Source organism: Pseudorca crassidens, chromosome X (genome assembly GCF_039906515.1).
Source record: "Pseudorca crassidens isolate mPseCra1 chromosome X, mPseCra1.hap1, whole genome shotgun sequence".
NCBI classification, from domain to species: Eukaryota; Metazoa; Chordata; class Mammalia; order Artiodactyla; family Delphinidae; genus Pseudorca; species Pseudorca crassidens.
Window position 1 is genome coordinate 86,147,001 of NC_090317.1, and position 16,826 is coordinate 86,163,826.

Below are 16,826 nucleotides of genomic sequence, written 5' to 3' on the forward strand. Positions count from 1 at the left end.
GCTCAGACCTTCTGGATGTGAACAACAGCCCCGGGCCAGAGGTGGCATCTTGTCTAAATGGAGATGCCTCATCTGTATCAGCTTTTTGCTGACCATTCTCCTGGAACTGACATGCCAGGGACCTTCTGGGACCTCCTCATCAAGCACAAAGGTTAGATCTGGGATGAGGGAACAGAGCCCCAGGATTTGCAAGGAAATTAGCTCCTTGGGGGCAACAGTGGAAGGTTATTTGGTCTGCTTTCTCAGTCCTAGGAAACTAGGGCCAGAGGAAAGAGTTACTATTTTCTGAGCATATGTCAGGTGCTCCACCAGGGATTTTAGAGTTATTATTTCATTTAGTCCTTACAGCATCCCTGTAACCTAAGCTCTACTATTATAGCTAAGTAGATAGCTAAGCTATCTACTGTTATAGAAGAGGAAACTGAGGCTCAGAGATTGACACAGTTAAGAGGTGGCAGAACCAGAATTTGATTCTAGGTCCAGCTGATCCCAAATGCCTTCATTTCCCTCTGCCCCACACTGAGAATGAGCTAGACGTGTGGGTAGATGAAGGGATCATGGCTTCAGGAAAGGTCAGGAAGAAGATCGATATGTTACTTACTGTGCGGCCTCAGGCTCTGGGCCCAGTTAACACATCTGTAAAATATGAACAATAATATTATGTAGCCCATAGAGCCGATGTGAGGATTAAATAAGATCATGGATGCCAAATGCTTATCATGCTTTCAGTGTCTGATTGTACTTATCAGGTGCAATTCTTTTTTTTTTTTTCCCCTCTTTTGGCCCCGCCTTGCAACATGGGAGATCTTAGTTCCCCAACCAGATCAAACCTGTGACCTGTGCAGTGGAAGTGCAGAGTCTTAACCACTGGACATCCAGGGAAGTCCCCAGGTGCAATCCTTTACACTTGAGTTCCTAAAAAGGGAATAGATATAGATATAGTTATAGACACATATATCACAGTGTCTTGCACAGAGTAGAGCTCAATGAATGACAGCCACTCTGTTATATTCTAAAGCCTTGCTACCCAAAGTAAAATTCATAGACCAGCAGCATCAACATCACCTGGGAGTTTGTTACAAAGTCAGAATCTCAGTCCCCACCCCTGACTTGTTAAATCAGAATCTGCATTTTAACAAGATGTCCAGGAAATTCATGTGCACATTAAAGTTGGAGAAGCACTTGTCCAGAAGTCCCTTGATTTGTGATCCTCTGTGAGCCTTTAGGTCTGAGACTTGGTAAAGCTCACTGAAATATTAGGCAGATCCACAAAATGAATGACAGAGGCTGTTTTCCCTCTCTGGGCCTCAGTTTCTCCACTTGTACCTTGAGGCCTGTCCAGGAGTCCTGGGTACTAATACATGTAGGCCAAGGATAGAGTCTACCTAACCCACCTCCCTGTCTTCCCTCAGCTGTTGATGAAAATCTATTCAATGCATTCTACTGTGGTTTCCCGCTACGCCCACACCTTGGTCACCTCTGTCTTGTTCAGTCCGCATGCCAAGGCTCATGAAGTCATCTTTGACCTGGATCTGCCTCGCCTCACCTTTATCTCCAATTTCACCATGTAAGTCTGCTTCCAAACTCACTGTTTTATTCATTCTTTTGTTCATTCTTTCAGCAGAGCATAGTGATAGAGAGCATGCACTCTTGAGTTTGAATTCTGATTCTGCCAGCTATGGGACTCAGGACAAATCATGTCACTTATCAGAGTCTCATTTTACACATCTGTAAAATGGGGATAAAGTTAGAACCCACCAGGCTTCCCTGGTGGTGTAGTGGTTAAGAATCTGCCTGCCAATGCAGGGGACCACGGGTTTAAGCCTTGGTCTGGGAAGATCCCACATACCACGGAGCAGCTAAGTCCGTGCGCCACAACTGCTAAGCCTGCGCTCTGGAGCCCACGAGCCACAACTACTGAAGCCCGCATGCCACAACTACTGAAGCCCGTGCACCTGGAGCCCATGCTCTGCAACAAGGGAGACCACCGCAATGAGGAGCCCGCGCACTGCAATGAAGAGTAGCCCTGCTCGCCGCAACTACAGAAAGCCCGCACCCAGCAACGAAGACACAGTGCAGCCAAAAATAAATAAATAAATAAAATAAAATAAAATAAATTAGAACCCACCTGAAAGGATTAAATGAGCTAATATATGTGAAAATATATGCTAAAATTAGTGGCGGGCAGATAATATTTCCTTGATAATATTTGCTTGATTATTTTTTTAACAAACATTTCCTGATGCTGACTGTGTGACTTACACTGGGCTGGGTATTACGGAAAAAGGAAGATGAATTGCACATGGTCCTGCTCCCAAAGAGTTCACAGTCTAATGGGGGAAATAAAAATGAAAGCAGATAATTTTAATAAAGTATGCTGGGAAGAAAGAGAAGCGTGAATGCGGGATGGTGGGGATGGTGGGAATGGCGAGACCTACCAGGAGACAGTGGTCAGTTCCCCAGCCCCATGCAGAGAAAGCCTCACAAAGATGATACCTAAACTGAGGTTCAAAATATGAGCTGTTCATCGGGCAAGCAGGCTGAGGGCAGGGCTGGAGAATCCAGGCAAAAGGAGCACAGGAATAAATGTTTCCCCATTAGGGGAACTGGAAGGACTTCAGTGTCACCAGAGTGTAGGGCACAAGCAGAGGTAGAGAGTGGTCAAAATTGAGACTGGAGAGGTAAGGAATGACTAGGTGGTAGAAGGCTGCCAATGCCAGACCAAGCACCTGGACCTTACTTGATGGTCTCCAAACCATCTTATGTGTTTGCACACCCATCAGGAAAAAATTGATCATGTACTTCCCAAATATATATTATTTATTAATTTATAAAGTCTATAAATACACTACTGAGCAAATATATTAGGTACATTATGAAGCATATGTAAAAATATACATAGACAATGTAAGAGAAAACCCTATAAGTAGAGTGTTAACATTGTTTTCCCACTCCCTCAGTGTGTGTTGGCGTGTACACACTCCAGCACCCCCAGAGTGTGTGTACTCCACTTTAGAAATAACTGTGGCCCATAATGAGGAGATATGGCAAGGTTTTAAGCAAGGAGTGACAATAGTGAGGTGGGGTGGGCTGGAAAGGCCAGCTGGGAAGCAGGGAGCTCAGTAAGGAGCCTGAGGCAATATCCGCATAAGGGCTGCTGAGGGCTGGAACAGCGTAGTGGGGGTGGGATTTGAGATACCATAAGGAGGGAGAAACAACCTGGTGCATACATGTGGGGAGTAAGTAAAGATAGAAGGTGCCCACCTGATTTCAGCTTGTCTGACCTGGTAGATGACAGTGCCTTCTTTGAGATGGTAAACGTTGAGAGGAGGAGCAGATAAGGAGAACTTGGTGGGGCCTCATTGGCTCATATAATACCTTAGTGTGAATTAGAAAATGGTCCCAACGGGAAGAGTGACTCAGATTTAGCAGATGAATGAGGCCAGCACGTGCAGAGTTTCGGCCTTTGCACAGACCCCCTCACCAGAGGTGGGCTTTGTGCTATAAACAATCTGTAAGCCTCTGTTAACAGCAGCCCTAGAGCCTGAGCTTTGTCATCAGGAACCTCCTGGCCTTGATGGACAGATGGCACTCCCCCGAAGAGAGGAAAGGTTGGAGGAGGTAGGCAGTGTGTCCCTGGCAAGGGAGTTCATGGGAGAGGTGGTGAGGTAGTCAAAGAAAGCTTCCTGGAAACAGGATTTCCATATGGGTAAGACTGGAAGGAACCAGGATCACTGTGTGTGGGTGACCCAGGAAGATCAAAGGCAAAAAAGACAGCATGGGTTTGGAGTATGGGGGCTCACCAGAGAGGTTGCTGGTCAAATGATACAAGAGCTAAGCAGTCAAACAGAATGTGGATTTTTGCTCTAATAGAAAAAACTCCAAAATAATTTTTTTAATTAAGCAAAGCAGGCTGGAGGAAATGTTTTGGGCAGACTCCATGGAAAGTATGCTTGCTGCAGGTAGCACACATAGAGAGGCCCCAGTGTGCTGCTGCCAGACCAGCCCCACCCTACACCCCTACAACCCCCAGGAGACCTTGGGGCAATGCCAGCTCAGCCCACCCCCACATGAGCCCAGCCACAGCAATAGTCTGTTTCAGCTGCCTAGAAACACTTCCCACCTGAGTGGTCTTTTCTGCAGGTTGCATATCCTCCTCAAGTGTTCCTAGAAACTGCTTCTTTGGTCAAATAACTTCATTCTACCCCAACCACCCCCAGTACCTGTGCCTTCCATTTGTTAAAGAGAGACTGTTGTTCCTGCCGCTTGCAGAGTTGCAGTAACGTTCTCTAGGACAAGGAACTATCTATCACTCCTCAAAGACCAGATCTGACCCATCCCCCCCTTCAAGATTTATCTTGGACTCCCATTCTCCATATCTAGTCTTCACTGTCATATGAGCTCATTGAGTCTAGTGTTCAAAACCCTTTATTCTCTAGGCTTATACAACCACTCCAAACTTCTCTCCATAACTCCTTTCCCTACCTCTCTGTTCCAGCCAAATCTAACTACTTGCTGTTCTCTGAAACATGGTCCCTGTGTTTTCCTGCTGTCTGTATTGAATGCCCATTCCACAAATAATTGTTGAGCGCCTACTATGTGCCAGGCAGCATTCCAGGTACTGGGGATACAGTAGCAATTAATACAGAAAAAATCCCTGCCCTCAAGGAGCTTACAGTCCAATGGAGAAGGCAGATAAGGGAAAAATAAACAAGGAAGTATATGTCAGTTTATGGATAAGTGTTACAAAGAAATAGAAAGTAGAGCAAGAGAGATAAAGAGTGAGTGGGAAGGCGCTGTTTAGGAGCGATCAAGGATGTCTCTCTGAGGAAATGACATTTGAACAAAGACCTGAAAGAAGAGAGAGTATAAGATTTGCCAATATCTGGAGGAAGAGTGTTCCAAACAAAGGGAACAGAAATTGTAAAGGCTCTTAAACAGGAGTGTTCTGAAAAAACTCAAGAAACAGCAAGGAGGCCTTGGTGGCTGGAGAATAATAAATAAGGTGAAGAGAAGGAGGGGATGGGGTTAAAGAGGTGACAGGGAGCCATATAGTATAGGACCATGGAGGCCCTGGTGAGGACTTTGGCCTTTACTCTGATTTGAGACAAGAGCCACATAGACTTTTGAGCAAAGAAGGGACATGGTCTGACTTAGGATTTAACAGGATCTAGGATCTGTCTGACTGCTGTGAAGAGAACAGGTAATAAGGAGGCAAGGCTTTAAAGAAGGAGGCCAGTTAGTAGGTTGTTGCATTTATCCAAGCAAGAAATGTTGCTAGTTTGGATTAGGGTAGTAATTGTGGGTGTGGGGAGAAGTAATCAGATTGTGGACATATCTAAAGATAGGGTCAAAATTCCCTGATGGATTAGAAGTGGTGTATGAGAGGAAGAAGGGAGGCAAGCATTACTCTAAGATTTCCAGCCGAACAACTATTTCCTGAGATAAGGAAAACCAAGGGAGGAGCAGATTTGGGAGGTGGAGGAGCTACAAGGAACTCAGTTTGGGATATGTTAAGCTTTAGGTGCCTATTGGAAATGCTAGTGAAATGTCAAGTAAGCGATATATAGGTCTGGAGTTCAGGAGACAGGTCCACACTAGAGATACAGATTTGGGAGGCCTCTGTGTGCAAATGATATTTAAACCCATGGGACTAGATGACCTCACCTAGAGAGTGACTGTAGAAAGAACAGAGGAGAGGAAGGGGAGGTCTAGAGCAGAGTCTAGGAATGTTCCAAAGATTTAGAATCAAGAAGAGAAGGAGCCAACAAAGGAGACTGAGGAGGCATGGCCAGTGATGATCATTTGTCCAAATCTTCCCTAATTTGAACTCCCCCACCACCAAGGCCACCTCCTCTAGGACCTTTTCTGGAAGACTTGGGCAAAAGTGCTTCCTCCCTTCTTTGAACTCCTTTATACCTTATTACCTTCCTTAGAGCAATAGGAAAAACTGGGGTAAAACAAGTTTGAATTAGTATCTCATTGGTCTCTGAGCCCGCTAAGGTCAAGGCCCCTTCCCTAGTCAATCTCAGATGCCTTTGCAGCAATTTGCATTCTGCTTTCACAATTTTTACTGCCTGTGCCACCCACCATATTAGTTACTTAATATAGTTTCTGTAAATAGATACACTTAAGATTACCTAAGTTAGGCTTATCCTAAGTAACAATATCTATGAGCTCATGTGTTCAACATGCTACTTATATTTTTAATACACATTACAGTAAATATATAACAATTGTAATAAAAATGTTCAGTTGTGTCCCACCTAAAATTATTTTATGTGCCAAAACATGGAATTCATTCAACACTTTGGAAAACATAAAGTCCTAACACCAAGTCAACCATATACCAACTGTGTGGTCTCTATTTCCCCACCTGACAAATGGAGATAATGATAACTGCTTCACCTGCTTTTATCTCCCTGGACTCTGCTCTCTTCTCTTCTTCCTTCTCTCACTCTGGCTTCACAGTTCTATTTTGCTCTTTTTCTCTCCCCATCCCTCATCCTCCTCTTCCATCTTCTTTGTATGTCTCTTTCTGTCTATGTCACTGACCATCTCTTTTTTCCTTTCTCTGTTTCTGTCTGTCCTTCCTCTTTCCTGCTCCATCAGGACCATCAACAATAAAGTCTACATTGCAGAAGTCAAAGAGAAGCACCAGGAAAAGAAAATCTATGAGGAAGCCCATCAGCAAGGAAAAAATAGCTGCTCATGTAGGCATCAGGTAAGGCTCCAACCAGTCTGAAACATGACAAGTTCATCTTAGATGTGTGATCAGGGACTTACACATGTTCTCACTTGGCCTCAATCTCTACCTCTGTAATGTGGGGATAATGATCTCTACTTCATAGGATTACATGAAGATGAGGTGAGTTAATGAATAGCAAAACCTATAAGAGAGTAGGTGTTCAATAAATGGGAGTTTACTTCACTACTTCCACTTTCCTCCTGCCAGCAGGATGTGGCTTATTTAAGAACTGGCATCTTCCGGTAAGGTTATGTTCAAGTGAGATTTCTCTAAATCAAATCCTGTTTCCTAACTGAGTTCCATTCTGATGGCAGAAGTGTATTGTCTTCCTTCAATGTTTCCTCTCAGCCTCCAAAAGAGTTTCATCAAGCACGGAAACTTTAGGTTTGGCTACTGCATACTGAGGAATTAATGGCGTATAAACAAGCTTAGTCTAAAGCATGGGGGAGGGGTGGGTGTGAGGGGTTATTTGAAGGGAAAGAGACATTGTGTGTAAATTGAAACCTCTTTTTATAAAATAAATCATTACTCCCTTATTGTTTTATTGTAGATTCAGATTTTCACTAACATAGTTTCCTTATGGGTAAGCTGCCTGTGATAGAATTTCTTAGGCAGAATATTTAAGAGGATGAATGAGTGAGAGAGATAGTTTAACAAGTGGGTGAGTGAATAACTAACTGTGGTTGAGGGACTTAGCTGAAACAGAAGCCTGGCCAGGTCTGCTGGGGCCAGAGAGGGGGTAGCCAGAACTAGGTCATCTAACAGCTCCCCTCCTCCTCACGACATCCCATCTCTCATCCTCCTCCCTTTCAAGACCAGGGACTGAGAATCAGAGAAGTTTCGCATCTTCACCAGCCTGGCAACAGCCACAAAGGTGACTTTTTTCTCGCCTACGAGGAGCTGCTGCAGCGGCACCAGGGCCAGTACCAGCTGGTGGTGAGCCTGAGACCCCAATTGGTGACAAGGCTGAGTGTAGAGGTCACAGTGTCAGAAAAGACAGGCATTGGCTATCTTCACGTACCACCGCTGAGGACCAGCCGCCTGCACACCAACACCCACACAAGTATGTGAGCAGCACTACAGGTCAACCATAAGACTGGCCTTCCCTAAATGGGAAGCTGCCCCTTTTCCCTCTGCTTCCCTCTAATACCACTTCTGCCCTAGGTTCCTTTCCCATTCAAACAAGGAGAAGAGGGCAGGTTTGGAGTTGAAAATATTTCGGTTACAAACTTGCTCTCATCCTTGCAAGCTGTGTGAAACCAGCAAGTCCCACATTTCCCGCAGTGGTGATTTCCCTCCTGAAATTGTAAAAGGGGAGAAGGAGTTGCTGGGTCAGCTCCATGAAATCATATGTTGACATTGCTAAGGGATTCAGAGCCCACACTTGCTTTCCTCTGGAATCACCACTGAGAATGGAAGGGCAATGGGAGGACAGTGTGAAGTGCAGGCTGCCCCAGAGGACATCATCTCAGGCCCTGTATGCCAGAGAGATGTCCTGGCTGCCAGGCTTGCTTCAAACTTCATCTCAAGGTGTTTGTTTTTCCATCTCAAGGTGTTTGAAGGCCACACTGGCTACGGCCAGCAGAATCGCTATGTGAGCTGTCAGAATACAGATTCCTGGACCCCACCCTCCTGGAGTCTGCTTCAGTAGGTTGGGGAGGGGCCCAGGAACCTATCTTTTTAACCCATTTGCAAGTGAACTTGATGTCCAGTCAGATTGGAGAACCACTGGTCCGGCCTAGACGCCTCCGCTGAGGGACAAGTGGACAGGCACAGAGAAATCACCCATGTCATGTGGCCACTCTCGCTAAACTGTTTAGCTTCGGATGTCCTACCTACTTGGATCCTGCTGACCCAGAGAGACAGTATGGAATACAGACAAGAGAGAGACAGACACAGACCTGGGTTCAAATCCCAGGTTTGACCTTCTCCAAAGGTGGGGCAGCAGGCAAATCACTCACTGGCTCTGCTTCACTTTTCCCGTCTGTACGATGGGGACGTGCAATCGATGGCCCAGGACCACTGTGAGAATTTGAGAAAATTCCTCTCTGCAAATCACTGGTACAGAGTAATGAAGACCTGATGATAATTGTAATCATTAGCATTATCGAGCACTTACTAAGATCCAAGTATGGTTCCAAATGCTTTACATAAATGATCTCACTGAATTCGCACAAACACTGTCTATGAAAGAGGAGCTATTATCCTTCCCGTGCTACAGATGAGGAGCCTGAGGCTTAGAGAGTGTGAATAACTTGTCCAGGGGCCCACAGGCAGCATCTGAGTCCTTGGAGCTTGCACGCTTAAACCCTAAGCTATAAATGGCAGCTCCCTCCCCCCTTCTCCTTAAAGGTTAAAACGGAGGGGAGAGCCAATCCTGTGGGGATAAAACAGAACAAAGACCTCTGAAAGGAAGGAAGCCAAGGGAATGTATGTAAGCAGACGCCTCAGAGAGTATGGGGGCTCAGTTTGCCCCTAAGCTTCCTGACAGCTGTAGCAGGAAAGGGGGGTGGGGAGCAGAATTCCCTAGTTTCCATTTTCTGGAAAAAAGGAGGCACAGAGGCATGTCTAAATGGACATTTGTCTTGGGCTGAAATTCCAGAGGAGTTGATCTTGTGGCCAGCTCAGCAAACATCCGGGACCAGAAGTTCATCTGTGATTTCATGAGGCGCTAAAAGTCTTATTCACACACGTGATTCTGAGAGTCAAGGAGCCAGAGGGGGAAGAAAACACATGAAATTCTATCTAGAAGAGAACGTTGCTGGGCTGCAGTTTCCCACAGCAGTAAGGGGCATGGGAGGAGACCGAGGCCCTGACTGTGTATCTGTCTCTCTCCACAACACACACGACACGGTCTCTCCGGGAGGAGATCCAGGCTCCTGGGGACATGACACTCCTCCAGAGACTGGGCTCCCTGGATGGATGGCAAATGAGCCAGGATGAAGTTGTGAGTGAGGGCCAGGCTGCCAGAGCCTGGGAGCTGAGTGGGGGCTGGGTCTGTCAGGCTGGGCCCGTGGAAGAGGCAGAGTAGGGGGAGCTGGTTGTAGGATTGGGAGAGGAATGTAGCATTTGGGCAGGTGGAGGGGCGTTGCAGGCAAAAGGAACAGCAGGTGGTGCAGGGCTTACTTCTCACCCTCCCCAGATATTGCCTCTTTTGATGTCCCTTTACCTGACTTTCTGCCTGGTGAGCTCTCCATCCCACCTAACCCCTCCCCACCCATGCAGGTGAGGCTGACTCGCCCCCATCCACCAGGATTGAGAGGGGAGAGACCAGTGTCCGAATTACCTTCTGCGCGACACTGCAAGATCAGTCTGCCTTCTCCAGTTCAGGCATCAGGGCCGACTTCGTGGTCCAGTATGATGTAGTCATGGAGGACATCGTTGGAGACGTGCAGGTGAGAGGGCCAGGAGAATGGAAAGAGCGTGGGCTCTGGAGTCAGACAGACCTGGGAAACAAGGCGCTGGCCTCCACAAGGTGCACGTTTGTTTCTCCCTAGGGATCAGTGAGGACTAGTGAACACGGATAGGACGGTGTGTAGCGACACATGACTTCACACCTGGTGAGGCACATGTGTCCCCCAAAGGGTTGGACACCCGGAACTGTATAAACTGAATCAAGATCCAGGTGAATCCATTCCTAACTGAAGCAAGTCATAGCCCACTCTTAACCAGACCTTTCGGAAAGGCAACCATTGGCCAGCGATTAGTCTCTCACACTTTCTGCAGCTCTGATACTCTCATGTTCTCTTGGGCTTTCTGGATGTCTCTAAGTTTTAAAAATTCTTTTTGCCTCACTTGAGCCATTTGCCTAAACAGGGAACCCTTAAATTCTGAGCTCACACACTCACGAAGAATGTGCAGAGGTCCCACGCTCTACCAGAGGGGTAGAGGCTGATCCGGGACCCTTGGCTTCACAACAACAATTGCATGGCAGCCTGAGAGGTCTGGTCCCAGCCTGCTTCTCCCACCACACCTCTCACTGCCTCCAGCACACAAACCATCCTCCAGCTGCCCCACACCACGCCACACCACACACCAATGTCCCAAAGCACCTGAACCTGCCAGTCATCTGTGCCTGAGTATGTGCTCATACTGTCTGCCGCCCTGGGAATGTCTTCTCCCTCCTTTTTCCACTGGTGAGTGTCCTCCTCATCCCTGAAAACCTTGCTTCAGTGCCACCTCCATGATGACCCCACCCCACTTACAATTCCTCTCTCTGCTCTGGGCTAGTATAGTGCTTTGGTTACACCTCTCCTCATGCACTTACTTATTCATTCATTCATTCATATGTGGACTCACCTCCATCAAGCTGGAAACATCTCTAGCCCAGTCCTGCCCTCAGTGACTCTGGGAAGTCAGGAATGAGTTGGACACAGTCCCTAATCTCCCTTTGGAAATGTCCCATCCTGAGGTAACTCGATACATAGAGCCAGAGCAGTCATAAAAGGTTCTAAGGGCTGTGTATAAATATGTAATGGGTTACGTATGGATACCACTGAGGAGGGTTTCACGAGAGCCTTCCTGAACGAGTTGGCCTTTAAGTTAGCATAGGAAAACTGAATAGACTTTACCTCCACCTGGGCCGATAGGATGAAGGGGAGGGCATGCAGAGAGAAGGGAATCGCATATGCAGAGGCACAGAGGTATAACAGAGGCCTGTTGTGTAAGGGGAATAGAAGCAATTCACCCTCTCAGGAGCTGAGGGTATCATGCCAGTAGGTGGCAGCAGGGCCTTAACCTGGTGTTCTGGTGTGTGTGTGTGTGTGTGTGTGTGTGTGTGTGTGTGTGTGTATGTGTGTGAGTGAGTGCACACGCGCGCGTGCACGTGTGAACTGAGACATTTGTCTGCTTGTTCATTCTTTACCTCTCCCATCATTGCCTGGAGTAAAGATACAGATAGAACAGACGGAACTAGGCATTAAATAGTACGACTGATACCCCCATCCACTGTGTGCTATGATTCCTGCATCCCCCAACCAAGAACCCCTCAATTCACCTCCCATTTTACTTGAGTATGCCTGCCTTTCAAAGCCCAACACATTTACTCCATGGGCACCTAATCCGTTATGCCCACTGCTGGCTGATGTCAGGAACCCTGAAGTGAATCACACACAGATCTTATTCACTGTCTCCAGGTGAAACAGAGAGACACGAGAATGACACAAGATGAGAAGTGCTTTATCAATGACAACATAAGTATGATGGAAGCCATCATGAGGGGTGAGGAGGTCAGGGAGCCTGACCTGGGTCTTAAAGAATTCAAAGAAGTGTGCCAAGTTGGGAAGGGGGGCTCTCAGAAGGCAAAGGCAGTCTAGTAAACTGAGGGCTGCATGATACAAAGAATAGAGGCTGGAAATATCCAGGGGTGTGTAGGGAACTACAAGTGGATTGGAGTTCCTGGAGTTTTGATTTGAGGCCCAAGAAATGCTAAGAGGTGAGACTGAAGGCCATGAGTGCTGCAGGGGCTTGATAAGGAACATAAAATTTATGTTGAACATGCCCAGGGAGCCCTGAGAGGGAATGATGCTATGAGGTTTGTGTTTAGAAAGACCAGACCTTGCAGCTGCTGCAACGATGCATGGACGGGAGGGGCCCCAGGAGAAGCAGGGAAACCAGAGGGAAAGGAGCCCTAAATTTGGACTTCATTAGTTTGGGATGGCGAGGCGGGTTGGGCCTGAGACATATCCAGCAGATCAAACCAGCATGAATTTGTGGCTGGTTGGATGTGAGGAGTGAGGGACACAGGAGGATTCAGGGGTGACACTCAGGTTTGTATCTGGAGTGACCATGTGGATGATGGTGCCTCTAAATGACAAAGACACGCAAGGCTGAGATGGGAGGAAGGTAATGAATTTGTTGTTTGGGCAACATACATTGGAGGCTTCAGCCATCCAAGGGAACAGGTCCAATGGTGAGTGTGTATGAAGCTGTGGAGGGGGAAGAGTGAAGAGCATCGGACTGGGGAAAGAGTTGTGGGGTCAGCAGTGGAAATTCAGGGGTTGAATCCAAGAGAGCTAGGGAGGTGACCCAGGCCAAATGTATAGAGCCAGAAGAGCAGACCCAGGATGGCAGTTGCTAAGGTAGAGCTTCCCAGTCTAGGAGCTATTGATCTCCACAGCCCTTGGGGTATCTGGCCCCACGGAGCTGCCATCAGCCTATTCAGGGCTGTAAATCCCCACCACTTCCCTCCATTGTGCTACACAAACGTAATCATTCTCTTTGCACGCCATGACAGACAAATATTAGGCAACACTGTTTAAGGGACAGTGGGGAAATGGAGCTGAAGAAAGAGACTGAATCCGATGGACCTGAGAGCTGGTAGGAGAATAAGGAGTGTTCATCCTCTCTGGATCCCAGGGGAAAAGATTCTTCTGAGGAGCAGAAGTGATTGTCAATTGTGAAATATATCAGGGAGGTGCAGTCTGGTGAGAACTGAAATACACCCACTGAGTTTTCCAACCAACTGGTCGTTGCTACCTTTGGTGAGAGATGGATCAGCGGTGGGGGTGGGAGCCAGGCTGCAGTGGGCAGAGGAGTAAACCGGAGGTGAGAAGACCATTGCAGCTGCCGAGTTCATTACCTTGGCATGCTACCGGGAAGAAAGGAGCTGATTTGAAGTTTGGGTGGGATTGGGATGAATGGAGGTTGTCTTAGTGGATGGAAAAGACACCAACATTTTTAAACTCTAAAGAAGACCCAGTCGGGTGCATGGGCTGGGTTGGAGAGTAGGAGTCTGGCTGGTGGAGGAGGTACTGGAGGCTGGGCATGCATGGGGTCAGGGAAGGATTGTTTTGTCTTTCAGTAGAGGGAGGAGGCATATAGGTGTGTGGACCCTGCGCAAGGGTGGGGTGGGCAGTCCAAGGGACATGGCCTGGTGCCCTTAATTTTTTCATGAAGAGGGAGGGGAGGCATTTCCTGAGAATGGGGTGGCATGACAGTTGAAGGGAGTGTGAGAGGTTGGTGACCTGGGTCATGCCTCTGGTTTACATAATAGGATGTGAGGTGTGGGGTCACTGGTGAGCCTGGGACCATGGAGAGGTAGGAATGTGATTTTCCCAGAAGTCTCACCTACCCAGGTATGGGGAGAACACAGAAGGGCAGCTGGACTCTGCCTGTGGCTTGGGCAGTTGCAGGATGGTTGACCCAGGGCTCGGGGAACTGCTGTAGAGTGCCAGGAAAAAGTGCAGACAAAGCCTACGCTTGTGCTTGTGAATTAATTCAAAGGCTGGGGTGGAGGGGAAGAGCAAGATGTCCTCCCATCTCCTTCCTGCTCTCCACCACCCCCCTCCCGCCCTCCAAGATGGGAGGAGATAGTGTGTCCAGCTTTGTGACCGGAGAATGCCTGAAGGGCTGAGAGGAGAATAAGCTGGTTATCCCAGGACAGAGCTTGCTTCAGGCTCCTGGGCAGCTCAGACCCTCAGCAAGCCTATACTTCCTTAGGCTGAGCTGCCACTGGTCCTGGGGGCCCTTCCAGCTTCCCCCTCCCCTTCCCTCAACTGTCCCAGGCCCCAGGCTCTGCAGAAGGAGAGATGGAGTGGGGGAAGGGGGTCAGCAGCCAATCATATCCCTGATAGCCCAAGGCATCTGCACCTGGTCTAACCAATCCCCTCTGAACAAATAGCTCACTCAGCCTCTGCTCCCTCCTCCCCTCCCTGCTCTGCCCAGCAACAGCAGAAAGGAGGTTTAAGGAGGAGAGGGAGGCCCTGCAAACTCCCAGCCCCTGGCAGCAATGGAGCCGGGCCCCAGGCTCACTCTATAGAGGGAGGTTAAAACAACACTCTCAGTTCCTGGAGCCCAGGCAAAACGTCCCTAGGGGCCCTCAAGACTATGCAAGCCCAGCTCTCACAGACAGGAACTCACATATTACAGAGATCCTGATCCCTGGAGCCTTGGGCCACAAGCCAGTCTCATTTTCTCCACAGCTCAGGGGCAGGCCCTGGGCTGGCAGCCTGACCAGCAGAGATACACTTCTGGTGGAGGAGATGGACATTGAGCAAACAATCCCACAAATGCCTATTTAATAGCAACAGTGATAAGGCCTAGGAAGGAAAAGAGCAGGGTTTTATGCAGCAAAATAAGAGGGGACTTGATTTAGACTGGCTTTCACAGTTTTTGTTGATTCCACTTCTTTTTCTCCAGATTTGCGATGGCTATTTTGTTCATTACTTTGCACCCAGAAGCCTTCCACCTGTTAAGAAAAACGTGGTGTTTGTTATTGACGCGAGCGGCTCCGTGTTTGGTACCAAAATGAAGCAGGTAACAAGGACCCTGGGGATCGTTCATTGCTCTTGATTTAGAAAGCTCAGAAAGCAGAGAGTGCTGGTACAGTGGTTCCCTGAGACAAGACACCCTGCCATCCCATCACCTTTGGACCTTATAGGCCTAGGCCTACCTTAGAGTCTTGGTACCTTACATATCAGGAGCCACGTAGACATGGAGCCACAGAATCATAGGAACACTGAAACATAGGACTGTGGGGCCTGAATCCATCAAGAGCCTCAACCACAAACCTCCAGGTCTCATAAGGCCCAGAGTCATAGAGACTTTGGGCTAGAGTACTCTGGCATCATAAAGCATGAGTCAAAACATTAAAACTGTAGTCATTTTAGATTCAGAACTGTCAAGGGGCCACAGCTTTGTTTTGTTTTGTTTTGTTTGACTATATAGCCAGAAGAATACAGTGCACTGGCCTTATAGGGCTTAGAAGCCATAGAGTCCTGGGTCCATCTAGGCTTCAGTCTTGTACCTCACCTACCATAGCACCCTTGAAACAGAATCCTGGAGCCATAGGCCAAAGAGATTTTGACTTTAGAGCCTGAATCCATGAAGTTCTGGAAGCAGCGTTTCAAACCATTGTACTCTAGGGTTCTAGAAATATACAGTTCTAGTGTCTTGGGACAGTGTAACCTTTTTACCTTGACATTTTGAACCACAGAGCCCATCCGACCTAAGGCTAACTGACTTGTGTTTTATGAGAATATAACCAAACTGGGAGAAGGGAAGTATTGAAAACTGTCTCCTCTAGCCTTTAATGTATGGGAAGGGATATACCCAACTCCAAACCTTTTTAGTCTTCCCATTTCATCTAAGGCAGGATAAAAGCTGAAAGAACTTGTGATGAGCATATTCCAGGGGCTAGGTGCCCTAAAAGACTGAGACCTAATCCTAGAACTATAGAATGTTTCCCCTCCCCCCATGCATGACCACCATATCAGCTGGGTCCCTGTGTAAAAGCAGGAGGTTACAGTTGAAAGAACTGGAAGCCTGTACTCTATTTATGAAAGAGTCTCTAGGGAAATCCAAGACAACATAGGAAACAAAAACAAGGACTCTAGAAACAATTTTAGCCTCTGACACCCACAACTGCAGCAACCAACAAACACAACCTAACTCCTAACAAGATAAACATAAAACCTCACACTAAAGGTCTATTTACTTCATTTCCTTTTACCTCATACCTCATGTCTGGCTTTCAACAAAAATATACAAAGAGTGCTAAAAGGAAAAACACAATCTGAAGAAATGAATCAAGCATCAGAACCAAACTGATATGGCAGAGCTTAGAAATTATCAGACCAGGAATTTAAAATAAGTATGACTAATATGCTAATGGTTCTAATGGGAAGAGTGGGCAACATACAAGAACAGATGGCAAATTTAAGCAGAGATGGATATCCTAAGAAAATTAAAAAGAATACTAGAAATATAAAACACTGTAACAGGAATGAAAAATGCCTTTGGTGGGATCATTAGGAAACTGAACATGGCCAAAGAAAGAATCAATGAACTTGAAGATATGACAATAGAAACTTCCCAAACTGAAAAGCAAAGAGAAAAAAGAATGAAAAATATATATATATGGAATCTAAAAAAAAAAAAAATGGTTCTGAAGAACCTAGGGGCAGGACAGGAATAAAGACACAGATGTAGAGAATAGACTTGAGGACACGGGGAGGGGGAAGGGTAAGCTGGGATGAAGTGAGAGAGTGGCATGGACTTATATATACTACCAAATGTAAAATATATAGCTAGTGGGAAGCAGCCGCATAGCACAGGGAGATCAGCTCAGTGCTTTGTG

At 47.1% G+C, this 16,826-nt stretch overlaps 1 protein-coding gene across 1 annotated transcript in view; it reads left to right on the forward strand.

Moving 5' to 3' along the window:
- Window positions 1-16: 16 nt before the first annotated feature.
- ITIH6 (inter-alpha-trypsin inhibitor heavy chain family member 6) overlaps window positions 17-16,826 on the forward strand; it is a gene marked incomplete at its 5' end in the record, with an annotated part of 40,992 nt that continues 24,182 nt past the window's right edge. The window contains 8 exon segments of the mRNA XM_067722729.1: window positions 17-151; window positions 1,413-1,567; window positions 6,613-6,703; window positions 6,705-6,724; window positions 7,568-7,629; window positions 7,632-7,811; window positions 9,974-10,143; window positions 14,888-15,004. Coding sequence (XP_067578830.1) covers window positions 17-151; window positions 1,413-1,567; window positions 6,613-6,703; window positions 6,705-6,724; window positions 7,568-7,629; window positions 7,632-7,811; window positions 9,974-10,143; window positions 14,888-15,004 — 930 coding nt within the window.